Source organism: Phaenicophaeus curvirostris, chromosome 4, assembly GCF_032191515.1.
Source record: "Phaenicophaeus curvirostris isolate KB17595 chromosome 4, BPBGC_Pcur_1.0, whole genome shotgun sequence".
In the NCBI taxonomy this organism is placed as follows: Eukaryota; Metazoa; Chordata; class Aves; order Cuculiformes; family Cuculidae; genus Phaenicophaeus; species Phaenicophaeus curvirostris.
The window spans coordinates 75,605,333-75,632,900 of NC_091395.1; the positions used below are offsets into that span (position 1 = coordinate 75,605,333).

Genomic DNA, 27,568 nt, shown 5'->3' on the forward strand with positions numbered 1-27,568 from the left:
AGTAATTTGTCAAAGAGCAGAATTATTTTTAGGGCTGCCCTTCCCATTAATCTTAATGGAAAACTTGGACATCAATCAGAGAAGAATTAAATGGTGTGCAGGAGAGGGATAGGAGCAGAAGGGATCCCATGAATTGCATGTTCTACAGGCAGTTCCTGCTTCTCCAAGCCTACCAGGATGGTCCTCAACTTCGTGCTGCAGTTCTTTATGTGCAAAATAGGGGCATGGGATGCCCGTGGTGTTGCAGTTGGAGAGCTGGGCTGTGCTCTCATCAGCACAGGTTTGTTCAGGTTTCCTCTAGATGAAACATCCAAAACGGTGTGAGGACGCTTTCCTTGGGTGCTCACGGTCCCCATCCCTGAGCCCAACTGCTTTTAATTGAACTCTTGGCTCAGCCACTCTTTTAAAATGATGCACAAGTGTTATCTCTTAATATTTATGTTACGAATTACACCACTGACTTGCTGGTTCTGGGCTTAAACAAACAGTGTTGTCGATTCGGAGCAGCAGGTTGTGGTTATTGGTGCTACCGCTTGGCTCCAGCTCTCAGCTCTGCTGATAAAAAGTTGGGGTTTGTTCCTTTTCCTTTGTTATTTAAGTGAAGACTGAAATTCGTTTTAATATCCTGGCTTTGTAGCTGGTGTTTTAAAGGAAAGATTTACAAGGTGATGATGAAAGTTACTAAATTTGTTGCTGTCTTGGTCTTTGATCCTTCCTGACTTATTAAAATGTATATTTCTTTGTTGCTAAGAGATTCATGTTTTCTGTTTTCTGCAGGTAACTCTGACAGAAGAGGTAAGAATTTTATAATTCATTTCTCTTTATCCAAGCTCTCAGTAAAGCCATTTCCAGAAGCGTTCTGCTGTTTGGTAGCTCTTCTATGACACATTGCTGAACGTGCTTTTAGAGAGCCCATCAAGCTCTTTAGAAGAGCTGGTGACACACTGCTCCCTCCATTTCTGTTGGGCTCCTGGAAACAAACAATCCTGTAACAATTTGTACAGATCCTGTTACAGATGATGAGTTCCTGCCCTGAAAATCATAGAATCATAGAATGGTTTGGGTTGGAAGAGACCTTAAAGGTCATCCCATTCCAACCCCCTGCCATGGACATCTCCCACTGGATCAGGATGCTCAAAGCCCCATCCAACCTGGCCTTGAACACCTCCAGGGAGGGGACATCCACGACTTCTCTGGCAACCTGTGCCAGTGCCTCACCACCCTTATCACAAAGAATTTATTCCTAATGTCTAGTCTAAATCTTTCCCCTTCCAATTTAAAGCCATACCCCCTCGTCCTATCACTCCAGGCTCTTGTAAAAAGTTCCTCCTCAGCTTTCCCGGAGCCTCCTTTCAGTACTGGAAAGCCACTATAAGTTCTCCCTGGAGCCTTCTCTTCTCCAGGCTGAAGAACCCCAACTCTCTCAGCCTGTCCTCAAAGCAGAGGTGCTCCAGCCTGCAAATCGTCTTTGTGGCCTCCTCTGGAACTGTTCCAACAGCTCATCTCCTTCTTATGTTGGGGATTCCAGAGCTGGACACAGGACTCCAGGTGGGGTCTTCCAAGAGCAGAGAAGAGGGGCAGAATGATTTTTTTGATGCAGCCCTGGAAAGTATTGTTACCATCCCTAGAGTTGGATGACCAAGACCTAAGGAGCCATCAAGCAATTTCCTTATTTTTTAGCTTGTGAATTGTCCTTATTGATGTGACTCACCCTGTTTGATCTGTACCCATTCTAAAAATGATGTGAATAATTACTATTCTCCTTAATTCTGTTGGCAAGCAGTAACACAAATCCATTTCTTTTCATATCGTAGCACTTAGGTGCATTTTCCCATCTCTTAGTCCTGAGAACTGGCATTGCTACCGGAATGTTTGAGATTACTCCTTGCTTTGGCAGTAGGGGAGCAGGTAGAGCAGAGATAGAGACAATCTGGGCACTGGAACAGGCTGCCCAGGGAGGTGGTTGAGTCACCTTCCCTGGAGGGGTTTAAGGCATGGATGGACGAGGTGCTGAGGGATGTGGTTTAGTGATTGATGGGAATGGCTGGACTCAATGATCCGGTGGGTCTTTTCCAACTTGGTTATTCTATGATTCTATGAATCCGGTTGCTGCCTATAGAAGCACACTTCCTCTGTGTGTTTTCATCATTGTTCTAGTGAGTATTTCAGCTTTGTCAACTCCACAGCAAGCTGCTTTGGGCTGTCAAACCCACCCTGCCCTAGTGATTCTACAGAGGAGAAGATGGATGTGCTGCGATAGTTACTGCCAGTACACGTTTGCACAGAGCAAATAAAGGGACGCGGGTTTGAATTTAAATGAATTCCCATTTAAAATAATCATTGAATCACAAAATTATTTGGGTTGGAAGGGAACTTAAAGCTCATCCCATTCCAACCCCCCTGCCACGGACACCTCTCTCTGGATGAGGTTGCTCAAAGCTCCATCCAACCTGGTCTTCAACACCTCCAGGGATGGGGCAGCCACAACTTCCCTAGGCAACATTTGCCTGGGTCTCACCACCCTCACAGGAAAACATTTCTTCCTAATCTCTCTAATAACTCATCCCTCTTTCAGCTTAAAACCATTCCCCCTCATCCTGTCCCTGTGCTCCTTGATGAAGAGCCCCTCCCTTCCCAGCTTTCCTATAGGCTATGGTTAAGGTGTTGTAGAAATACCCTGCGTAATTCTCTTGTGTCTGGCTCAGGTGTTGTTTAGTGCTGTCTCATTGTTCATCACTGCTTCTGAGAGCACTGGAATGAATAATGGGAAAAAAACCCTGACTTCCTAATGGTATTAGTATTGCTAATATTAATGCTACCATTAATATTAATCATGTAGTTAATATTTTCCAAGTCCTGTGACTTGTGTGATTATTCTGGGAGATATTTGCAGTGATTTGCAGGAACAGGCTGCCCAGGGAGGTGGTTGAGTCACCTTCCCTGGAGGGGTTTAAGGGACGAGTGGATGAGGTGCTGAGGGACATGGGTTAGTGATTGATAGGAATGGTTGGGCTCGATGATCCAGTGGGTCTCTTCCAACCTGGTGATTCTATGATGTAGAAAAAGTAAAGGCTTTCCTAACAAAATCTTCCTTCCAGTACTTAAAGGGGCTTCATGAAAGCTGAAGGGGGGGCTCTTGATTAGGGAGTGCAGAGACAGGATGAAGGGGAACAGTTTTAAGCTGAAAGAGGGGAGACTGAGATGAGATCTTAAGGAAGAAATGTTTTCCTGTGAGGATTGTGAGGCCCTGGCAGAGGTTGCCCAGGGAAGTTGTGACTGTCCCCTCCCTGGAGATGTTCAAGGCCAAGTTGGATGGGGCTTTGGAGCAGCCTGATACAGTGGGAAGTCTGCAAGTCCTTCCCCATCTCCTTCTAGCACCCGTGGCCTTTTAGGGCATCCACAAGCTTTTTTTTGCGCTAATGAGATGGTTTAATCCTCCACAAGCCTGGAAGGGAGAGGATAACTCAAGCATCCTTGGTGGGCTCGCTAAGAAGTCTTGCCTGCACAAAATAAAGCTGCACAAATGCTTATGATTTCACCTGTTCAAGGGGTGACACTGTGATCTGGACTCCACATCTGTTATAGCCCTGGGGATCTATCAGCAAGACAGATTCCTTCCCTCTAGGGCAACGTGGGTGAGAATTGCCCTGCCTTCTCCTACTGAGTGTCTAGAGTTGGTATGATGGACAGAGCAGTCATTTCAGCAGAGCAGAAACGCTGATCCTTGGCTGGAGAGATGCCTCCTGAAGTGCCACCTCCTGATGTGCACCTCCTGAAGGGATCAGCTGATGGTTGCACCACAGAACCACAGAACGGTTTGAGTTGGAAGTACCTTTAAAGGTCATCCAGTCCAACCCCTCTGCAATGAGCAGGGACATCTTCAATCAGATCAGGTTGCTCAGAGCCCCACCCAGCCTGACCTTGGAAATATCCAACCTTCTCTGGGCAACCTGGGCCAGGGCCTCACTACCCTCATCATGAAGAATTTCTTCCTAATGTCTATCTAAATCATTCCCCTTCCAATTTGAAGCCATTCCTCCTTATCCTATCACTCCAGGCCCTTGTAAAAAGTCCTTCCCCAGCTTTCCTGGAGCCCCTTCAGGTACTGGAAGGCTGTTACGAGGTCACACCGGAGCCTTCTCCAGGCTGAACAAGTCCAGTTCTCCCAGCCGGTCTCAGAGGGTTGAATACTTGTCCATTCTGCAGGCAAATTGCAAATGTGAAACCCTCAGGTCCAAGATACAAAGGGGAAAGGAGCTGTGAGAGGTTGGTGCCGCTCATCAGGGCTGGCTGGGGAAGGAGGGACTGGCTGGGGACCCTCCAGCTTGTTTCCTGCCTGGGTTTTGCTGGGTGGGCCGGGCAGCGTGCCGGCGGTTAGCGGCCGCGGTGGAAAAGCTCTAACTCATCCAGCCAGATGTGTCGAAAGAACGGCTGCGAAAGAAAAAACATCCCCCCCGGGCTCCCCGCATCCTGCTGCCAGAGCCCCCCTGCCGAAACCTCTGCCCATAAATCACATCTCCTGCCAGTGGGCGCTGCCGCAGCCGCCCCTGCCCAGCTCTGCTAGGGTTAGACTTGATCTTAGCTCCAGCCAAGGCAGGAGAAATGGTGCAACGATAGTTCTGCAGGCTTTGTCACCTATTCCTCCTCCAACCAGGATTACAGAGTCATAGAATCACGGAGTGGTTTCTTTTGGAAGGGACATTGAAGATCATCCATTTCCAACCCCCCTGCCATGGGTAGGGATGCCTGTCACTGGATCAGGTTGCTTAAAGCCCCATCCAACCTGGCCTTGAACCCCTCCAGGGATGGGGCAGCCACGACTTCTCTGGGCAACCTGGTTCAGGGCCTCACCGCCCTCACAGGAAAACATTTCTTCCTAAGATCTCATCTCAATCTCCCCTTTCAGATTAAAATCATTCCCCCTCGTCCTATCCCTGATCAAGAGCCCCTCCCCAGCTTTTCTGTGGCCCTTTCAGAAGACGTGGGGCAGTGGCCTGTACAGACTGAGCAAGCTGATGGGAAATGAAAACGCCCCCAACTGCCATCGCTGACATCCACATTTATGTGAAAATAAATGCTCTTCAGGACCATATTCCTATCTGGTTCATGTTGCTTGGCTTCCAACCCTATCTGGGTAATTTGCCTGCACCAACCACTGTTGCGTTGACCTCCAGGCCAAGTTACAAATAGCTCATTCAAAAAGAAACCCGGTGTGGGACCTGGAGGATGGGAATGTTCCAGGCGTGGCTGATCTAAGTGTGGTTGCAAGAGAACTATGGGGTGTCTGCCCTTGAGAAGTGTCTGCAAAGGAGCAAACAACGAAGCACTCAATGGCAGGAGGTTTAACAAGGCCAAATGCCGGGTCCTGCACTTGGGGCACAACAACCCTGTGCAGTGCTACAGACTAGGAGAAGTCTGTCTAGAAAGCTGCCTGGAGGAGAGGGACCTGGGGGTGTTGGTTGACAGCCGACTGAATATGAGCCAGCAGTGGCCCAGGTGGCCAAGAAGGCCAATGGCATCTTGGCTTGGATCAGAAACAGCGTGACCAGCAGGTCCAGGGAGGTTATCCTCCCTCTGTACTCGGCACTGGTGAGACCGCTCCTCGAATCCTGTGTTCAGTTCTGGGCCCCTCACCACAAGAAGGATGTTGAGGCTCTGGAGCGAGTCCAGAGAAGAGCAACAAAGCTGGTGAAAGGGCTGGAGAACAGGCCTTATGAGGAGCGGCTGAGAGAGCTGGGGTTGTTTAGCCTGGAGAAGAGGAGGCTGAGGGGAGACCTCATTGCTCTCTCCAACTACCTGAAAGGAGGTTGTGGAGAGGAGGGTGCTGGGCTCTTCTCCCAAGTGCCAGGGGACAGGACAAGAGGGAATGGCCTCAAGCTCCGCCAGGGGAGGTTTAGGCTGGACGTTAGGAAAAAGTTCTTTACAGAAAGGGTCATTGGGCACTGGAACAGGCTGCCCAGGGAGGGGGTTGAGTCACCTTCCCTGGAGGGGTTTAAGGGACGGGTGGACAAGGTGCTGAGGGATATGGTTTAGTGTTTGATAGGAACGGTTGGACTAGATGATCCGGTGGGTCTCTTCCAACCTGGTTATTCTGTGATTCTGTGAAGCGAGCCATACTCAGTGGCTTTGCAGTGCAGAGCATGCATAGTGGATTGTCTAACGTCACCTCCTCTCTAAACACCATACTTGCAGGGCTGAAGATGTCCCAGCAGAAGCCACCTCTATGCAATGAGCCAGGAGATGATAAGCCAGTAGCCCTAAACCTCAGCCTGAAGGTGTTCAGAGTCCAGCTGTGGTGTGAAGCATCGTCCTCTTGTCCTACTTGACAAGGAGCTCGAAGGAAAATCATTCAATAAATGTAGCTTCTCTGGGATCTTCCAAAGGCCACAGTTTTCACCCGTTTTAATATACGGTTCTGATCATGTTCTACCAGACTCGTGGACCTGTTTAGAAACTTCTCATATAGATTCTTGCGTCTCCAGCAGAAGACTTTGTAGGTGACCAGGTGATAGGGCAGGAACTTCTACTGGTGGGCCACCATGGGCACAGTCAGTTGTGCAGCAGAAACCCCTAAGACACCCTACTCACAACTTTTTCAATCCCTGTTTCCATCTGCAAGGTCACAATTACGCAGTGAACAGCAATTAGCAAAGAACAAAGTGCTTTGAATAGTGGTGACAGGTTTCCATCTGACCTCAGAGTAGCCGAGATGCATGGTGCTCACTCTAAACATGTGTATGTCTTCGCTGTCAGACTTGACCACCGTAACCTTACTCAATAGTTATTTTTCATGGCTATTTTTATTATTTTTACAATTTTGCAAGCAGCAAAATTAAATGGTGGCGCTGGGTGGTTTTGGGCACCTGTTTGTAACCACACCTTTCTTTTCCTGTTGCAGATGAGACTCCAATTATCGCTGTGATGGTGGCCCTGTCTTCCCTTCTAGTCATAGTATTTATTATTATTGTGCTGTACATGTTAAGGTAAGAGATCCTTTAGTGCTGACTTCCCTGGTTTGATAGAAATTCATTACTGAGTGAAGAGAAATAAGGCTTTGGGGCTGTTTCTTAAGGTAAAGGCTGATGATGTTTTAAAAAGAAACCTGGAAACAATGTTTGGGTTTATCTACTTATTGATGTTTTCACTCTGAAGTTGATCCTCACGTGGGGTGGTGACTGTTCAGGTGAAGTTTCCTTGCAGGGCTAAGGGTGTTGGATTGTGTAATCCAGGGAAGCTGAGCACGCTTCTCCAGCCGTAAAATCCTTTGCAGGGATAACCAGGGGTGTTATTCCTGGATTCCCATCTTGATATCGAATGGGATCCAACCTCCACAGCCAAGCCTTGAGCACCAGTCGTGCCTGTGCAAGGTGCATATGACCGCGTCTTGTTAGGAGCATTAAGTGTTGCTGTAGCTGGAACTGTTGACATAACGTGACCTTTTTAGGTCTGTTTATTAAAAATCAAAGCGTCTGGGCTGCTGCAATATAGCGTTCCCAGCTCCTGAGTGCGTATCTGTTCAGCTGGAAGAAAGTGCTTATTCACCAGCAGTAAACATTTTAATTTACTCAATATTTTGGTGATTAAATAAGTAACGGGAAAAAAAGAAAAAGCTCTCTCCTTAGCAGTGGAAAAATTCCCTTTGTCTCCTGACTCCGGTGAACCTGATGAGAGTTTTGCTTTGGGAGTTCAGCAGCAGCAGAGTTTGAGTCCTCCCCACCTGGCTTCCAGCCCTTAAAAAAAAAAGCGTTTCTGTTCGCTGGTGATTCAGCAAAACCCGTAACTTCAGGCAAACGGAGTGGAAGCATCTGCTTCAAGTTAAAAGCACGCGGCGAAGGGCTGAGCTGCAGAAGGATGGAGCAATCTGGCGTTTATGTGCTTTGCTGCGTCGGCCCCGTGGAGCAGGAACTCCTTGGGGTGTCCTCTGTAAAAAGCAGCTGTAAACCTTCTCCTGGCTTTCACCTTGCTCTGGCCTCCTGCAGCCTTTCCAGATGTGGTCGGTTAAAAGTTCTACCCCTAGGCAGGATTGCAGAGGTCCTGTGGCCTCTCAGACCCACCAGCTCTTTCATCAAGCCATAAAAAAAGTAAGGAAAGCCCTTCCCAGCTGCGTCTCTCACCCAGAAGGTGACCTGGTGGGTATCTACTGATGGTCTCCTTTTTCTTCTCTTTGGTAGGTTCAAGAAATACAAGCAAGCAGGGAGTCACTCCAACTCCTTTCGCTTGTCCAATGGCCGGACAGATGATGCAGGTGAGACCCACGGTGCTGCGACACGGGGAGCAAAAGTGGCTTTAAATTGGAGGGGGAAGATTTAGATTAGAGATTAAGAAGAAATTCTTCATTATGAGGGTGGTGAGACACTGGCCCAGGTTGCCCAGGGAAGCTGTGGCTGCCCCATCCCTGGAGGTGTTCAAGGCCAGGCTGGATGGGGCTTGGAGCAGCCTGATCCAGTGGGAGATTGGAACTGGATGGACTTTAAGAAAGCTGCCCTGGAGAGCTTAAACCAAACCTGCTTTTGCCACTTTGGGGGTTTGTGATGTTTTTGTAATTTTAAGGAGAATTGCTGGTTATTTCGCTAATTAACTTTGGCTGATTCCAAGGCTGGGAAAAAATAAAAAACAGAAATATTCCATTGTTATTCTGAAGAACGTTTGAATTGACCTGGTTTGATCTGAACAAAGCTTATTCATAGAATCACAGAATGGTTTGACTTGGAAGGGACTTCTACAGGTCATCCAGTCCAACGACGCTGCAATGAGCAGCGACACCTTCAGCTGGATGAGGTTGCTCAGAGACCCATCCAACCTGACCTTCAGTGTTTCCAGGGATGGGGGCTCCACTACCTCCTTATGCAACCTGTGCCAGTGTTTCACCATCCTCATTGTCAAACATTTCTTCCAGTCTAAATCTCCCCTCCCTTAGATGTATGTAGGCACCAAAGTAAGAGCTGATGAGGAGTCACCACCTCTTAGACTCATTTCACATCGTTATTCTGAGCTCTCCCCACGTGAACCAAACACCTTGGGAGAGAGTGCTAACAAAATCAGCACCTTTTCCTCCACACTGGCAGCTAAGACCTTCCCTACTCAAATTTTATGTTGCTGTAAGCGAAGGTGTGAACTTCATCGACTGTCGGTGATGTTGGCATAACCCTCGTGTGGCCTTTCTTGGCTTCACTGAGGAACCACAAGTAACAACGACCTTTACTGTGCCCACCGGGTAATTATGTCACGGTGATGGTGCAAAGATTTCCACATGAATGAGAGTGAGGTCTGAATTCAAAGTGGAGTGGTCTTCGTCCCCCCAGTATTGATGACTTAGAACCATAGAATTGTTTAGGCTGGAAAAGGTCCTTAAGATCATCAAGTGCAGCCTTAAACCTAACACTGTCAAGCCACCACTAAACCATGACCTTAAGCACCACATCCACACGTCTTTTAAACACCTCCAGGGATGGTGACTCCACCACTTCCCTGGGCAGCCTCTTCCACTGCTTGACAACCCTTTTGGTGAAGACAGTTTTCCTGTCATGCAATCCATACCTCCTCCAGCGCAACTTGAGGCCATTTCCTCTTGCCCTGTCACTTGTTATTTGGGAGAAGAGCCCAACTCCCACCTTGCTACAACCTCCTTTTAGGTAATTGTAGAGAGCAATAAGGTTTCCCCTCGGCCTCCTCTTCTTCAGAGAAGACCCCAGTTCCTTCAGCTGCTCCCCATAACCCATGTTCTCCAGACCCTTCCCAGCTCTGGACGCGCTACAGCCCCTCAATGTCCTTCTTGGAGTGAGGGGCCCAAAACTGAACCCAGGATTTGAGGTGGGGTCTCACCAGCACCAAATGCAGGGGGACAATCCCTTCCCTCCTCCTGCTGGTCACGCCGTTTCTGATCCAAACCAGGATGCTGTTGGCCTTCTTGGCCACCTGTGCCACTGCTGGCTCATGTTCAGTTGCTCTCAACACAGGTTTCCAGGTTCTTTTCTGCTGGGCGGCTTTCCAGCCACTTTTCCCTGAGCGTGGAGCACTGCATGGAGTTGTTGGACTTGGTCCTTATTATCCTCCCCTATCTCTATGACAGCGTAACGCTCAACCACAGGGTGCTGAAAGAGTTTCTTGTTATCATAGCATCCCCAAATTTTTGTGCACCATCCATAGGAAGAACAAAAGACCTGGAGGTGTTCGAGGCCAGGTTGGATGGGGCTTTAAGCAATCTGATCCAGTGGAAAGTGTCCCAGCCCATGGCAGGGGGTTGGAACTGGATGGTTTTTAAGGTCCTTTCCAACTCAAACCGTGCCATGAGTCAGTGAAAATATGGGATAGGAGGATGCAAGGTGGCCAGGGTGTGTGAGGTCCCTGTGCCCACCTGGGCGTGGATGAGCGCTGGGCACGGTGAGAGGCTGGGTGGGCACTTCTGACGCGTGGGTGTCGTTGCAGAGCCTCAGAGCATGCCGCTGCTCGCCCGCTCCCCCAGCACCAACCGCAAATACCCACCTCTGCCTGTGGATAAGCTGGAAGAGGAGATCAACCGCCGGATGGCAGATGACAACAAGCTCTTTCGGGAGGAGTTCAATGTGAGTGCCTTGGCTTCTTGCCCTTAAATCCCACAGGCTCTCGGTGTCGGGCTTACAACGCACAGCGGGGAAAACTCTGGTCTCACTTCATAGAGCAGGGACACAACGACTGGTACATCCTAGAGGAGCAGCGGCCGCTGATACTCAGCTTGGGGACAGCACGTCGGCCCAGAGGGGACTGATGCCGTGTTTTAGAAGAGCTTATCTGGGAGCTTCACAGAGGGAATGGTGGTCTGCCTGGTCCTCAGGCATTTCTCAAAGGCTGCTAGGTGGGAGGACTGATTTTGGTCCTAAATCTGCTGTGATGGTGGGCAGGCCGCTCCCCCACATTCCGCTGAGGTTTGTTAGCAAGCAGCACTACATTTTTCTGGGTTCAGGAGGTGTCCTGGATGCCTTGAGGTCTTCCAGAGCTTCCCTGCCTGCTGCTTTCTTCCCATGCGCCACCTCCCTCCTCACAATCCTCATGTTTCCATGGCCAACGTGTCAAGACGTGCCGTGTTGTTGTCTTAAATCTACAAAGAGCCAAACCAAGAGCTCTGACAGAGAAATAGAAATGACCCCATCTCTTTCAAAGCTGTTAACCCTGAAGCGGAATGATGGCAGTTTATAGGACAGCAGTTGGCCTTCACCAGCGAGTAATAATTGTGGTGTTGTACTTACCCCACGATGCCACAGCGTCTCTTCTGGGATGGTTCTGATGTTGCTGAGCTCTGCACCTTCTTGTAACTCCAAACCTGATTCACCTTGGTAATACAAAAATAAGCAGAGCAGTAATGAGGTAGGGGACAAAGGTAAATAACTGGCTGGATATGACAGCCTGTAACATAGGAGGTGCTGAGCTACCCGAATTCTCCATCAGTTTAGTTAATGAAAGAAAATCCACTGCTGATCTCTTTGTCCATACTGCTAAGATATCATCTGCAAATACGTGAAGCCTTAGGTCCAAGGCAGGATATGGCAATAGGAGGAGGATGAGAAGATAAATAAAAAGCCACTCAACTTTCTCCAGCTGTTGCACAACTCGATACCCTTCCTGGCCGTGCTTCGATGAAACTCAGTAAGCACAATGAATGCCCGGGGAGGGAGATATTTCAGGTTATAAATACTCAATTGCCCAGAAGAGTTTCATTGCCAAAGCACGTCTGCCCGGTCAGCTGGAGGAAGGGATGGTGAATACTTTCAGTACGTTCTCATCCTCTTCACTACTCAAAGAGGATCATAGAATCATACAATTATAGAATGGTTTGGCTTGGAAGGGATCTTAAAGCCCATCCAATTCCAACCCTCTGCCATGGGCAGGGACACCTCCCACTGGATCAGGCTGCTCAAAGCCTCATCCAACCTGGCCTTGAACACCTCCAGGGATGGAGCAGCCACATCTTTCCTGGGCAACCTGGGCCAGTGAGCAGAATAAGGAATAACAGTGCTGCGGAAGCACTTCTCTGCTTGAGTGTGAAACCTGGCTGTTGTGACCAGGGCAGCATCATCTGATACCCCAGCGCCCCTCAAACCCAAACATCCCTGGTGCCACTGGATGAAGAGCACCTGCACAGGTGCTCCTTCCCATCACTGGGTGTGCTCAGGCGATGAGGGCTTTGATCAGGTCACTGCAAGTATCACTGTTAACAGAGGTAATCTCAGCAGGAGCTCGTCTTGGGCAGAAATGAGCTCTCTGATCACTGGTGCTGGTGGGTTTGGTGTCTTTGGAGGCTTTGCTGCCACCTCGTGTTCATGGATTATGAGGCTCCAGATACCACATTTCAGAAGGGATCTGCTCTCTCTGGTCCAGCCCAGGCTATTTAAATCATAGAATCACCAGGTTGGAAAAGACCCACCAGATCATTGAGTCCAACCATTCCTGTCAATCACTAAACCATGTCCCTCAGCACCTCATCCACCCGTCCCTTAAACGCCTCCAGGGAAGGTGACTCAACCCCCTCCCTGGGCAGCCTGTTCCAGTGTCCAATGACCCTTTCTGTGAAAACTTTTTCTTAATGTCCAGCCTGAACCTCCCCTGGCAGAGCTTGAGGCCATTCCCTCTTGTCCTGTCCCCTGGCACTTGGGAGAAGAGGCCAGCACCCTCCTCTCCACAACCTCCTTTCAGGTAGTTGGAGAGAGCAATGAGGTCTCCTCCAGGCTAAACACCCCCAGCTCTCTCAGCCGCTCCTCATAAGGCCTGTTCTCCAGCCCCTTCACCAGCTTCGTTGCTCTTCTCTGGACTCGCTCCAGAGCCTCAACATCCTTCTTGTGGTGAGGGGCCAGAACTGAACACAGGATTCGAGGAGCGGTCTCACCAGTGCCGAGTACAGAGGGAGAAGAACCTCCCTGGACCTGCTGGCCACGTCATTTCTGATCCAAGCCAAGATGCCATTGGCCTTCTTGGCCACCTGGGCCACTGCTGGCTCACGTTCAGTCTCTGTCAACCAACACCCCCGGGTCCCTCTCCTCCAGGCAGCTTTCCAGCAAGACTTCTCCTAGTCTGTAGCTGCTCAGGGTTGTTGTGCCTCAAGTGCAGGACCCAGCATTTGGCCTTGTTAAACCTCATGCCATTGGTCTCAGCCCAGCAGTCCAGCCTGTTCAGATCCCTTTGGAGCCTCCTGACCCTCCAGCAGATCCACACTTCCACCCAGCTTAGTGTCATCTGCAAACTTGCTAAGGGTGCACTCAATGCCTTGATCTCGGTGGGATGGAGTTGAACGGTGTGGGTGTCAGGGACATGTCCAGAGGGGCCAGACGCTCACATGGTGTGAGCACCAATGTGCTGGTTGTGTTGTGGTTGCTGCTGTGCCGTGAGAACATCATAGAATCCCCCTTTTCTGCCGTTGCAGGCTCTCCCAGCATGTCCCATACAGGCCACGTGTGAAGCTGCTTCCAAGGAGGAGAACAAGGAGAAGAACAGATATGTGAACATTTTGCCCTGTAGGTATCAGAGCTAGTTGGATGAGGGGGGCACACAGCCAGTGCTGGGTTTGGGATGGATAAAGACACAGTGAGCTCTTTTCACCTCCTGGATGGGTGGTGGCATCTGCTTTATATTTAGATACCTACTAGGAGGAGCTCCCTGGAGCCATTAGCAGCCAGGAGGCCATGGAAAATCAAATGGATGGGAAATGCTGAAATGGGCAGCTCTTGCTGGCTGGCATGGGGTGGTCGGCTGGCTCAGGGGCTTCCTCAGATGTGTGCCCCCTGCAGACTATAAACACCCTTATGTGAGGTCTAGCACCTCTCTGGGTTAGAAGTGAGAAGAATATGGGGGCATAAAGGTGTTTGGAGGAGGGGGATGGAACCAGCTAGCTCAGGATCTGCTCCAACACCTGGATTTCTTGCTACGCCAGGTATCAGCTACGTGGAATGAATTGCTTTTAATGCAGAGCTTTAATTTTCCTCCAGATGATCATTCCAGGGTTCACCTGACTCCTGTCGAAGGGGTTCCTGACTCCGATTACATCAACGCCTCCTTCATTAATGTGAGTTTTGTGATTCAAAGGGCAAATCTCCACTGTCTGCACTCTGACTGGTGGTGCCTGTTCCCACCACGTGCGTGGGACATTTATGGAGTGTGACTCGTGCCTGGGAGAGGATGGTTAAGAAACTGCCTACTCCATTAACATCTCCCCAGCTCCTCCAGAGCACTGAATTACATGGTTATTTGATCTCATAACCCTTGTGTGGCTGTGGTAGAGCTCTCTGTGCTCCACTCCATGTCTTAAGCCCAGACAAAAGTGGTTGGAATAAGAGGCTGAGAGCTGGGACTCATGAATTCTCGCTGTATCTCTGCTCTTGCTCAGCTGTTTTGCATTTCCACATTTACACCCCTTAGGGTGCTGCAAAGTTGAGCCAGCTGGTTCAGCAGAAGACCTTAAAGCCCATCCAGTTCCAAACCCCACCTGCCATGGGCAGGGACACCTCCCAGTGGACCAGGTTGCTCCAAGCCCCATCCAACCTGGCCTTGACCACCTCCAGGGATGGGGCAGCCACAGCTTCCCTGGGTTCCAGTGCCTCCCCACCCTCAACGGAAAGAATTTCTTCCTAATGTCTAATCTCAATCTCCTTCCAATCTAAAGCCACTGGCATCAGCGTGGGGAGTGTTGCAGGACCCTTTGCACAGGGATTTTCCATTGTTTCTGCCCCACCGTTGTTGCTGTTTCTCCCCTCAGAGACTGCAGCTCCTCTCTGCACAGGAGGGAGTGAGGAACGGAGCGGGTGATGGCTCTGTTTAATGATGTTGTAGATGTGTTTTGTGGCTCTTGTGATGGAAAAATCCTCATCTTCCATTTGTTTCCCTTCTCTCTGTAGGGGTACCAAGAGAAAAACAAGTTCATTGCTGCACAAGGTAAGTGCTCGCTTATTCCTGTAGCTCTGCCTGGTGGCGCTTGGGCTGGGGTCCTCCTGCTCTGCCAAGCTGAGCCAGTTGAACCACAGCACTTTGTGGAGCTCCTCTGGTTAAAGGGAGGCTTGGCTGGTCCACAGTTTGTTCCAAAAAGCACCACGCTGATCTGGTTTCAGATCTCCTCGTTTTTAAACCTCAGCAGACAAGAACATGGACTTCAGAGGGAAGGCAGGACTCTCATCTACTGAGAGCCACAAGCATCACAAGTCTTCCCAAGTTCAGGTGCCCCCAGAGTGCATCACCAGCTTGCATGCACCGTCCGTAGCCCTCCAGCAATCTTGCTTTCCCTGTTCCAGTCCAAATATATCCCTAAAACCAAATTCCCTCTCACAGGGAGGTTCATCACAACAAAAAGGGGTTGTCCGCCCATGGGAGGTGGTTTGCATTTCCTCTCTTGACTTGCAAGTGGGTTAGGACATCACTTGTGAGTTTGCCTGGCTCTGGCTGGAGAAGGAAGGCTGGATCAGGTCCATCAGTGGTACCAGGCTGGGGTAAAGCTTTGGCTCTGCTGCCTTTTGGCTCACCCTTAGCCTCAGGCTCGGCCGGAGAAGGTCTAGGCTGAGTCAGCTCCTTGTCTGGCTGGCAGCAGCTGTTCTTGTGCTGTATTGAAACAGGATCCTGCGGTTAAAACACGAGGCTCCGGGACAGGACTTCCGTGAGCTAATGTGATGGCCACGATTTCCCTGGGTGACCTTGGGCAAGTGGTTTCCATGCTCCATTTGTCCGGTTTCCCCTCCTTGGGCTAAAAATGGAATTCCTCATCATAAGATGTATCCGAGAAGCCCAGTTCTTGTGTGATAGGATTGTTCCTTGAGTTAACTGACATTCTCAGACAGCAAAACACCTCCTGTGCTGACATCTATTGGCAAAAAATATGTTGCATCATCCGTGATGTATGACTTCACGCACTGGGTTTTGGTCCCAGTACTTGAAGTCAAAGACAAGGTTTCTTCTTACTTGATCCCAAAGACAAGGTTTCTTCTTACCTTCCCCTTAGGACCAAAAGAAGAAACCGTGAATGATTTTTGGAGGATGATTTGGGAGCAAAACACAGCAACAATTGTCATGGTGACCAACCTGAAAGAGAGGAAAGAGGTAGGTGCCAGAAGGCTTCATGGGCTGGTATCTAACTCAACTTCATCCAAATGTGGCACATCTCCTGCCCGTAGAATTACTAGATTGGAAAAGACCTTTGAGATCATCAACCCCAACCGTACCTGTCCACTACTAAACCACATCCCTGAGCACCTCATCTACCTGGCTTTTAAACACCTCCAGGGCTGGGGACTCCACCACCTCCCGGGGCAGCCTCTGCCAGGGCCTGAGAACTCTTCTGGTGAAGGAATTTTTCCTGCTGTCCCATCTGAACCTGCCCTGATGCAACTTGAGGCCATTTCCTGTCATCCTGTCACGTGGGAGAAGAGACCAACGCTCACCTTGCTACAACCTCCTTTCAGGGAGTTGTAGACAGTGAGGAGGTCTCCCCTCAGCCTCTTCTCCAGGCTAAACAACCCAAGGTCCCTCAGTTGCTCCTCATAACCCTTGTTCTCCAGCTCTTTCCCCAGCTCCGTTCCCTTCTCTGGACACACTCCAGCCCCTCAATGTCCTTATTGGAGTGAGGGGCCCAAAACTGAACCGAGGATTTGAGGTGTGGCCTCACCAGAGCCGAGTCCAGGGCCACAATCATTTCCCTGCTCCTGCTGGCCGCGCTGTTTCTCATCCAGGCCAGGATGCTGTTGGCCTTCTTGGCCACCTGGGCCACTGCTGGCTCATGTTCAGCTACCGCCAACCAACACCCCCAGGTCCTTCTCCGTCAGGCAGCTTTCCAGCCACCCTTTCCCAAGCCTGGAGCTGCACAGGTTCACACGTGGTTGTGTCTTGGAGCCAGTCCCAGGCCTGCAAGGGACCAGAGCTCACCTGCACCTTTTTTCTCTCCTCGCAGTGTAAATGTGCTCAGTACTGGCCGGATCAGGGCTGCTGGACGTACGGGAACATCCGAGTGTCCGTGGAGGATGTGACCGTCCTGGTGGATTACACAGTGCGGAAGTTCTGCATCCAGCAGGTGCCAGTGTTTGCATTTCCCATCGCTCCCCTCTCCACCCTGGGCATCCAACAGGCACCGCCGTGCTCCCCAGCTCTTCTGGGGTGCTGTGAGAGCCGAGTTGGGATGAAATCCAAGATCTATTAAGAATTTACTCGCCTTAGACACCTGGGAGCCTGTTCCCAGCAGGTACCAGCATGGACGTACTGAGAGCAGGGAAGTTGATGGATGCCAGGGCTGAAATTCAGTCCTTTGATACACCAGCACTTGCTGTTACCAGAATCGGTTCCAGCTGCCACCCACGGACACTTAATGCCTGCAAATAATCACGTTTATCCCATGAGCTGAGACAAGATCCAGCAGCGTATGCCTTGGTTTTGATTGCTTTCCCATCTGTTGCTGCGTTGTCTTGTCCTCCAAGAAGGCTCTGGATGCTCTAGTCTCTCTGTTTGCTTTCCTGCTGCTCTTGGAGGCAGGCAAGGAAGAGCTGGTGATTAAAAACCTTTCTGAACCCTGAGCAGGGTTCTCCTGAGCCTCACCCTTCACTCCCAACAGCTTGGACGGGGGTGGTTTCCTCCACAGCCTTTAGCTGAGGATGCTGTGGGCAGAGGTGTGGGAAAGGATGGAGCGGTGGCTTCTGTTTGAGCCCGTTGGGAATGAAATCCAGCAGCTTCTGCCAGGTCAGAGCCACAGCCAGGGCCAGGCTGCCATCTCTCACCCCTAGGATGGGGGATGTGATGCTGGGCAATTAAGTTGTCATGGTGTTAGAGATTAATTTAGCTGTGGAGCCCTTTCAACTTAGAATCATCAAATGGTTTGAGTTGGTATGGACCTTAAAGATCATCTAATTCCAACCCCCCGGCCATGGGCAGGAACACCTCCCACTGCATCAGGTTGCTTAAAGCCCCATCCAACCTGGTCTTGAACACCTCCAGGGATGGGGCAGCCACAAGTTCCCTGGGCAACCTGTGCCAGTGCCTCCCCACCTTCGTCGTGAAGAACTTCCTCCTTATATTTAGTCTAAACTTGAGCTTCGTATGCCGTCCATCTGAGTCTTGGGGCTGTTGCTCCCTCTCTGCCCTTGCTTTTGGGGAAAAGCGGGGCATGTGCATATTTATCATTAACCTGAAGGTATTTCCCATTAAGGTCGGTGACGTCACGAACAAGAAGCCTCAACGCCTGGTGACTCAGTTCCACTTCACCAGCTGGCCCGACTTTGGGGTCCCCTTCACCCCCATTGGGATGCTGAAGTTCCTGAAGAAGGTGAAGACGTGTAATCCCCAATACGCAGGAGCAATCGTGGTGCACTGCAGGTACGTCCTGGCTGAGTTCTTCCTCTCCTGACTTGCCTGAGAAGTGTCTCCTAATTAATACTAAAAGGATTTTTTATTTCAGTCAGGCCTTTTTTATTACTTTTCATAGAATCACAGAATCATTAAGGTTGGAAAAGAACTCTAAGATGATCCAGTCCAACCATCAGCCCAACACCACCATACCTACTAAACCACATCCTGAAGCACCACATCTACATGTCTTTTAAATATCTCCAGGGATGGTACCTCGGGCAGCTTGTTCCACTGCTTCACCACTCTTTCAGTGAGGAAATTTTCCCTAATATCCAATCTAAATGTCCCCTGGCACAACTTGAGGCCATTTCTTCTTGTCCCATCACTTGTTACTTGGGGGAAGAGACCAACAGCCACCTCACTACAACCTCCTTCCAGGGAGCTGTAGAGAGCGATGAGGTCTCCTCTCGACCTCCTCTTCTCCAGGCTAAACAACCCTAGTTCTCTCAGATGTGCCTCATAAAACTTGAGCTCCAGACCCTCCCCCAGCTCCGTTCCCTTTTCTGGACTCACTCTAGCCCCTCAATGTCCTTCTTGGAGGGAGGGGCCCAAAGCTGATCCCAGGATTTTAGGTGTGGCCTCACCAGCACCAAGTACAGGGAGACAATCCCTTCCTTACTCCTACTGGCCACACCATGGCTGATCCAAGCCAGGAGGGTGGGGAGGATGGGGAGGCCCTGGCAGAGATTGCCCAGAGCACTCGTGGCTGCCCCATCCCTGGAGGTGTTCAAGGCCAGGTTGGATGGAGCTCGGAGCTCCCTGATCTAGTAGGAGGTGTCCGTGCCCGTGGCAGGGTGTTGGAACTGGATGATCTTGAAGATTCCTTCCAACCCAACCCATTTTACGTTTCTTTGGTTGGCTTTGTTGGCCACCTGGGCGCACTGCTCCTTGTTCATTTAAGTGCTGCTTTGATTTCACTTTCCCATGTTAAAGGGGAATGCTCCACATGGGAACATTTAAAAAATGCACCCGAATTGAAGGAGCTTCGTGGAATCAGTGATGTGATGGTGTTACAGCTTGTGTTAAGTGGTCTTTGTTGGGATTAGCTGGATGCCAGATGAGCTGAACTTAACACCACTGCTGGGCGTTGGTGACATCTCCCTTGACTTTCCACTGCCGTGGAGATGAGTGGGGAAGATCCCTCGTTGCAGGAAGGCAGCACCCAGCTGACATTGTGCCTAGGAGCGGGGACCATGGTGCTTGACCTCCCCTGGGGTGGGTTCAGGCACAGCAGCGAGCCTGGGGGAGTCACAGGAAGCTCTCCACATTTCAGTAAGGCAAAGCCCCATGGTTAAAGGCAAGGACGATGACCGTATTCTGCAACCTCCCAAGTCCGTCATTCCATCTTCCTTCTCAGGAGGCAGCTGGCAAAAGAGCTTTGTCTTTCTGTAGCGTCTGATGGCCTCATCTTTCTTCTTCTCCTTAATGGTTGAGTTACCAGCACAGAAACCTTCTGAGCTGACCTTCACGTGGTGGAGATTGACTGGAAGGAGCAGCTAGCAGCGACAGGCAGTCCAAGAGGACTCTGGAAGCCGTAGCTGGCTTAGGCTGTGCTTCGGCTCCCCCTTCTCTGCCCCTTCACACGCTCTGGCTCTGCCGGTTGCTGGAGATGCTGTGTGCATCTCTCTGCAAGACCCAGGTGACACCAAACACCAGACCGAGGACTTTTCTCTTCTCCGAAACAGATTTTGCTATTTGCTCATTGCTGGGAAGCATCTGGTTCGCTCCCAGGTGATCTCAGCACCCAGCGCTGCCACGCTGACCACTTGTCCCCTCTGCTCTTTCAGTGCTGGGGTAGGACGCACGGGCACTTTTATCGTCATCGATGCCATGCTGGACATGATGCACGCGGAGAGGAAGGTGGACGTTTACGGCTTCGTGAGCCGGATCCGGGCTCAGCGCTGCCAGATGGTACAGACAGACGTAAGTGTCCTGCTCGGGTTTCTTTTGGGCTTTCCTCGCTGGAGATGGATTCCCTTTGCGCAGTCAGACCCCAGCAAGGCCTTCATGAGGATTGAGCATCATCCCTCATTTTGGAAGGATGCTGCATCAGGTGACCCTTTTGCTGGGTCCTGCTATTTTTAATCCCCTTCATCAAATTGTTTAGATTGGAAAATACCGTTAAGATCACCAAATCCAACCATAAACCTGATGCTGCCGAGTCCACCGCTGAGCCATGTGTCTAGGCACCACATCTACACATCCTTTGAACACCTCCAGGGACAGTGACTCCACCACTTCCCTGGGCAGCCTCTTCCAGTGCTCGACAACCCTTTCAATTAATCAATTTTCCCTAATATCCAATCTAACCCTCCCCTGGTGCAACTTGAGGCTGTTTCCTCTTGTCCTGTCACTTGTGATGTGGCAGGAGAGACCAGCAACCACCTTACCACAACCTCCTTTCACGGGGGGTTGTAAAAAGTGATAAGGTCTCCCCTCAACCTCCTCATCTTCAGACTCAGAGGAATTTTTGGGTCATGTCAGCTTTGTGTCATGTAGCAAATAAGGTCCCAGGACCCGGAGAGCAGACGGAAGGTCGTTACCCACTTTTCTGGGGTCTCAGACGATGCCACATGCCCAAGCAAGCGCAAGTGGGCAACAGGGTGGTGGGTTTGCTGCCAGCATGTACGCTGGCACCGGGATGCGCTTGTTGAGCGTGGAGCAGAGGTTGATGGTTTCTCCCCGCAACCCTTGCAGATGCAGTATGTGTTTATATACCAAGCACTTCTGGAGCACTATCTCTACGGTGACACGGAGCTGGAGGTGACCTCGTTAGAGATCCACCTTCAGAAGATCTACAACAAAGTGCCAGGGACCAGCAGCAACGGGCTGGAAGAGGAGTTCAAGGTGAGCGTAGTCCCTGTCCTGGTGATTCTGGTCAAATGCTGCTGGGCTGCATGGACCACCGTGTGCTTCCTGAGCTCTGGGTGGCTCTGAAAGCCTCCTCTGCTCATTCCTTCCTCTGCAGAAGCTCACTTCAATCAAAATTCAGAATGACAAGATGAGAACGGGCAACTTGCCAGCAAATATGAAGAAGAACAGGGTGCTTCAGATAATTCCATGTAAGGCTTCTTTGTTTGCCTAGAGAAAGCATGCTCGGTGGGTGAGGGGACCGTTTGGGTAGTTGTGCCAGGAGTCAGGTTAGAGAAATGGACCACAGGAACCTTGTGAGGGGCCACAAGGAGAAGTGCAAAGTCCTGGCCCTGGGGAGGTGCCCAGTCGCAGGACGAGGGGCAGTGGGCACAGACCAAGACACAGGAAGGTCCCTCTGAACTTCAGGAAACACTTTTTGACTGGGAGGGTGACTGAGCACTGGCACAGGTTGACCAGGGAGGCTGTGGAGTCTCCATCCCCGGAGATCTTCACAATCTGTCTGGTCACAGTCCTCAGCAATTAGCTCCTGGTGGCCCTGCCTGAGCAGTGGGGCTGGACCAGATGACTTCCAGAGGTCCCTTCCCACCTCAGCCACTCTGTGAATCTGTAACTTACTGTCCTGTGAACTCTGCAGAAGGCAAACCTGGTGGGATTTAAGCTCATAGTGGGGTAAGATGACATCCAGCCCTGAGAAGGAGATTCCTGCACTGAGCAGGACTTATCTCGGGATCCCACCAGAGTTCCTCCAGCTCTGCGCTGGTGTTCAGTGAACAAGGGCCAGTTCCTGCCCACCATGACAGCCCTTTGCCACGTACGAGACAACCCTCATCTCCTAGGAGCCACTAGTGAACGGCTAAAAGCTGCTCAGAGGAAATGAACCCATTACAGCCTCCTCTGAAGGAGCTTGGAGCATCTCAAGACTGATAAATGGGCCTCCTGGAGACCTGTGAGGCCCTGGCTGAGTAGAGGGGTTGGACCAACTGACTTTGAGAGGTCCCTTCCCACCTCAACCACTTTGTGGTTCTGGGTGCTCAGGAGCTGTTGAGATCGACTCATTTACACCTGTAGTAGTGGGATCACAGGCTGGCTAAGGTGGGAAGGAACCTGTGAAGATGATCTGGCCCAGGGATAGCATGAAGGGACAGGACAGAGTCAAGGGTGCGTGGTTTTCCATGGCCAGATTTAGCGCTGTGCCCAGGCTTTCTTGCTTTCATTCTGCCCTGTCCCTGCCATGACATTTTTAGACTCATAGAATGGGTTGGAAGGAGCCTTGAAGATCATCCAGTTCCAAGCCCTCTTCTTCTCAGCAGGTTTATGCTGCCAAGGCTACCTGCCTCAAGGGAGAAGGGAGCCCACATTGAACAGGTCCTGCTCCTGGAGTCCTCAGCATTCTCATCTCCCTCCCCAAACCAGAAGGCAGATTTGAATCTCCTTGTTGCAAACAGGGCTGTGAGCCCAGGGCTCCCCTTCCCACATCTCTGTCCTCTCACCTAGGGCTTGGTGACTTCCCAACCGGAGGCTGTGCGTGATTATTGAGGCATCCTGCTTTGAAGGTGCTCCCCAAAACTCAGGTCATTTCCCTTCTGTTTTAGATGAGTTCAACCGAGTAATCATTCCAGTGAAGAGAGGTGAAGAGAACACAGACTACGTAAACGCTTCCTTCATTGATGTGAGTCTTTAGTCTTCTTTCCATCCTCTCTGACTGGGAGCTTTTGAGTCCAATGGGAAGGATTTGTCCCAAAAATTCCTTCTTTGGGATTTATAAAGCTCTTTCCACTTGACTTTGAGTCACCAGATGGTTCTGGTTTCTTTCCCCAAGAAGCTCCTCTGTACACACAGTTCCCTTGTGACCCATGGATAGTGGGAGAGGAGAGCTGGACCTTGAGTAGAGCTTCCAAATTGTGCTCTCACTTCTGCAACTCCAGGCTCTGCTGATGGGTTTGGAGAAGCAGATCCACCTAGCCATGGAAATGATTGCTTTATGGCACTGAAAACATCTACTAGAATAGGTAACGGAGTGATACTTGCATCCCAAAACCCATGAGGAAAACCAGGTCAATCCCATTATACCTGTCTGGGTGACGGGAGGAGATGAGGCAGAAAGGTTAAGTGCTTTCCTCACTCCGAGGAGGAGGTAAATGATTGCACATCCTTTTCTCCTGAGTAATCCTGTTGACTTAGGGGGGAACATCTCATACGAGTGTTTGTCTTGGTGCAGTGATGCCAGCACTGGCCAAGCAACAGCGCCCTGCTCTTTTCTAGCCTAATTTCCACTCTCATCTCCTACTGGCAGGGGTTTCATTCTCGCAAAGGACAATGACTGCCATGGGTTGAACCAGTAAACCCGGCAGACTCCCAATTACAACATCCCTAATTAATTGCCCTCTGAAATCTCCTCTGGGGGCTCCCCAGGGGTTGCTCTGGCTGGGTGAGCGTCTGCCACGGCACAGCCGGGGGCAGCTGCCTTGTTGTCCATCGAAATCACAAAGCTTAAATGTCACGTAAGCCATTTGTGTTGAGGATTCAATTTCCTGCCTCTGCTGAACTTTGCTGAAATGACAAGCACCAAGTGATGAAGCATCTTTAGTCACAGCCTGCAGCGGGGAGCACCGGAGGGGTTTTGGAGACGGAAGCTCAGAGCCAGAGTCACCCAGACGTAATATTGTTTCTTGTCGCTCATAGAACAGTTTGGGATGGAAGGGGCCTTAAAGATCATCCGGTTTCATTTAATTTTGCTTATTTCTTAAAAAAATCCCCAGTAAAAATTATACCTGAAGTACTTGGAGCTTAGCAAGGCTTTGTGACACAACTCAGACTTTGCCACGTCGCTTAGGAGTGCTGGAAACCCAAACCTTTCTTCACCAGGTGCATGCGTAGGGGACATGATCCTCTTCCAGCTGCATTCCTGCAAAACCAGAGGTCTCACCACGGGAAAGCACTGGCTGGTGGCCACCTCAGCATGGTGATGCCCGTGCGTGGGGATGAAGCCCACCCTGAGAGCAGGTTTTCAGCCCAGGCTGTGGTCATTCACACGGATAGTCATGATGCTTCTCAAAATTCTGTGAGCTTGGTCACCTGGCTGCGTCCAAGAGTTGTTCTCCTGCTGCTCCTGTGCTGCTGATTGACCCTGTTTTCAACTTGCAGGGTTATCGCCAGAAGGACTCCTACATCGCCAGCCAAGGGCCCCTGCAGCACACGATAGAGGACTTCTGGAGGATGATCTGGGAGTGGAAATCCTGCTCCATAGTGATGCTAACGGAGCTGGAAGAGAGAGGCCAGGTGAGATTCCAGGGACAACTGCATTGGAGCATCAGCAAATGAGATCTGTGACCCCTTAAAACCTCCTGATGGTCATGGCACTGCCAGCTCTTTCACCCTTTCTCTATCAAAGCCACGCAGGAGACATATTCCAGCCTCTCCTTCTAATGCAAAGGATCCAGATGTTGGTGGACCCAGAGCAGGGAGATGTTCAATAAACCCACCTGGACCCTCAGTTCTCAAAGCACCTCTGAGTGCAGTGGGTGTCTTGCCTCCAGAGCAAGCCCATGAGATGAGGAAAGGACAAGGGATAATGGTTTTAAACTAAAAGATTGTAGATTTAGATGAGATCTTAGGAAGAAATTTGTTACTGTGAGGGTGGGGAGGCCCTGGCCCAGGTTGCCCAGAGAAGTCGTGGCTGCCCCATCCCTGGAGGTGTTCAAGGCCAGGTTGGATGGGGCTTTGAGCAACCTGATCCAATGGGAGGTGTCCCTGCCCATGGTAGGGATGTCAGACGAGATGATCTTTAGGGTTGCATGCAACCTAAGCTGTGCTCTGACTCCGTGAGATCCCACATGGCTTTGGGCAGCTGCCAGCTGCAGAAGACTCCTTCTATTGAAGCCCATGGGAAAAGTATGAGGTCTTCACCCTGTCTCCTCCTGTAATGCTTTTGCAGGAGAAGTGTGCCCAGTACTGGCCATCTGACGGCTCGGTGTCCTATGGAGACATCACAGTGGAGCTGAAAAAAGAGGAGGAGTGCGAGAGCTATACGGTGCGGGACCTGCTGGTAACGAACACCAGGGTAAGAGTCTGGCCTTCTCCCTGCGGGGAGCTCTTGGCATTCCTGGGTTTGGCTGTCCTTAACCCTCACTGATGTTTACAGCGCTTTGCAGTTCCTCTCGCAAGCGCTGGACCTTCCCTCTGGCATCATCTGCTTCATTACGGGTGGACGAGGTGCTGAGGGACATGGTTTAGTTGTTTTTTTTTTCCCAGAGCCCTGAGCTGGTGGGTTTGTCAATACGGGTCTCGCACCAATTTACTGACCTCGAGCTGTTCTCGTCCACCAGGAAAACAAGAGCCGACAGATTCGGCAGTTTCATTTCCACGGCTGGCCTGAAGTTGGGATCCCCGGGGATGGAAAGGGAATGATCAACATCATCGCGGCTGTGCAGAAGCAGCAGCAGCAGTCTGGCAACCACCCGATCACTGTGCACTGCAGGTAAAGCCCGGGTGGAGCAGGGCTTGGCCACCCCTCCAAAGCTTCTTCCAAAAAACCCCACACCCCATCTGCCCGGGCTGCTCCCGCTCAGCCCAAGTCTTCTGAGGGACCTTTGACCATCTCCAAAACTTCGGAAGCTTTGGAGATGGTCAAAGGTCCCTCAGAAGACTTGGGCTGAGCGGCAGCAGCCCAGGAAGGTATGATGTAGTTTTTTTTTGCTTGACTAAGCAAGGAGGCTGCAGTCTTGTAGAGCATGTCCTAGCTCAACTGGGAGAGGCTGGATCAGGACTGCGGGCTCCTCCACTTCTCTGGTGGCTCCCCCCATGGATTATCCCCTGAGCAAAGCCAACGCGGTCAGAACGGACGGTTCCCTTGACCTTCTGGTTTCTCTTTGGCAGTGCTGGAGCAGGAAGAACGGGCACCTTCTGTGCGCTGAGCACTGTCCTGGAGAGGGTGAAGGCAGAAGGGATTCTCGACGTCTTTCAGACGGTGAAGAGTTTAAGACTACAGAGGCCACATATGGTGCAGACACTGGTAAGCTGAGCAAACCCCGCGCTCCTCCTGCCACCCCAGAGCTTGGTGGAAATGGTCTGGGGCCTCAGTGTTGGCCAGAAACTTCCTTGGTTGAAGGTTTTCTCCGTGGAAGAGTAAGATGGTTCAGGAGGTGTCTCCCCTTCCTCCTGTTTGGACATCTGGAAGTGTGGAGCTTGACTGGCTTAAGGCACCAAGCTCCTTTTAAGCACCGACACAAGCTGGAGGTGCCTCCTTGGAGACATCCTCAGCCACAGCTCATGTATTTATGGGCTCCAGGAACCTGGAAACTTGTTCTGGAGCAGCTGTGGCACAGGCAGCGTGGCCAGGAGGGGAGGAGCAGGCAGGTCTGGATGAGGTTTTCCAAGAAGCGTTTGCAAGGATGCTCAGGGATTTCGAAACAAGTTTTTTAGGGGTCAAGGTACTGCTTACTCAAAAGAGGAGGGAGAGGAGGAGTACGCGTTGTTCTCTTCTCTCTGGTCACCAGTGACAGGACTTGAGGGAACAGCAGGAAGATGTGCCAGGGAGGGTTAGGTTGGACATTAGGAGAAGGTTCTTCACCCAGAGGGTGGTGGAAGCTCCCCAGTGAAGCAGTCACAGCACCAAGCCTGACAATATTCCAAAAGCATTTGTCCAACTCCCTCAGCCGTATGTTGGGGTTGTCCTTTTTAGGGACAGGAGATGCTCTCAATGGTCCCCATGGGTCCCTTCCAACTCAGAACAGTCTAAGATAGGACCTCGGAGAGGAAGGGAAAAGCAGAGTTTCCTTTGCTGGTGGCGCCCCAGCAAGGAGAGTGGAGAGCCCAGTTTTGGGGGTCACGAAGGAGGGGAGACCTGCTCACGGGTGGGAATCTGGTTCTTGCCTTCCATGTGGGCTGAGGACACCTGACCACGCTTGGTCCCAGCTAGTCAGGAAGCATCAAATTCTATCTCAGGTGTGACCCATCTCGCTCTAACCCTGCGTTCTCCCCGACTCCCGCAGGAACAGTACGAATTCTGCTACAAGGTGGTGCAGGAATATATCGACGCCTTCTCAGACTACGCCAACTTCAAATGAAGAGAGAATGAAACAAAAAACAAACAAACAAACAAACAAAAAAAGCAAATCCACATCCCGAAAACAAATGACAGAAGAGTTGCCTTCTTTAATATTTTGTAATATTCTGTTTGTTAATATATCCCACCCCCAAAAAAAATTATGTGTATATATATTAACTGTTTTAGAGGTTGGTACCATAAGCTTCATATTAGCTGGAGATTTTATATGTAGCAAAGTGTTAGTGCAGATACTGTTGGCTCCTTTTTTTCCAATGTTTTATTGGGGAATTAAATAGCGTGATGTTTGGA

General features: G+C 50.7%; 1 protein-coding gene across 3 annotated transcripts in view; it reads left to right on the forward strand.

Moving 5' to 3' along the window:
* PTPRA (protein tyrosine phosphatase receptor type A) overlaps positions 1-27,568 on the forward strand; it is a 147,138-nt gene extending 119,570 nt beyond the window's left edge. For all 3 annotated transcript variants that reach the window (XM_069856630.1, XM_069856631.1, XM_069856632.1), the window contains 19 exons: positions 778-795; positions 6,899-6,983; positions 8,172-8,245; positions 10,426-10,562; positions 13,391-13,481; positions 13,953-14,029; positions 14,859-14,895; positions 15,950-16,047; positions 16,895-17,014; positions 18,140-18,306; positions 20,127-20,262; positions 21,037-21,186; positions 21,308-21,401; positions 22,806-22,882; positions 24,358-24,492; positions 25,148-25,273; positions 25,539-25,690; positions 26,089-26,224; positions 27,204-27,568. In XM_069856630.1, the coding sequence (XP_069712731.1) occupies positions 778-795; positions 6,899-6,983; positions 8,172-8,245; positions 10,426-10,562; positions 13,391-13,481; positions 13,953-14,029; positions 14,859-14,895; positions 15,950-16,047; positions 16,895-17,014; positions 18,140-18,306; positions 20,127-20,262; positions 21,037-21,186; positions 21,308-21,401; positions 22,806-22,882; positions 24,358-24,492; positions 25,148-25,273; positions 25,539-25,690; positions 26,089-26,224; positions 27,204-27,278 (1,985 nt within the window). In that variant the 3' untranslated portion in view covers positions 27,279-27,568. The remainder of the gene's footprint in view (positions 1-777; positions 796-6,898; positions 6,984-8,171; positions 8,246-10,425; positions 10,563-13,390; positions 13,482-13,952; positions 14,030-14,858; positions 14,896-15,949; positions 16,048-16,894; positions 17,015-18,139; positions 18,307-20,126; positions 20,263-21,036; positions 21,187-21,307; positions 21,402-22,805; positions 22,883-24,357; positions 24,493-25,147; positions 25,274-25,538; positions 25,691-26,088; positions 26,225-27,203) is intronic.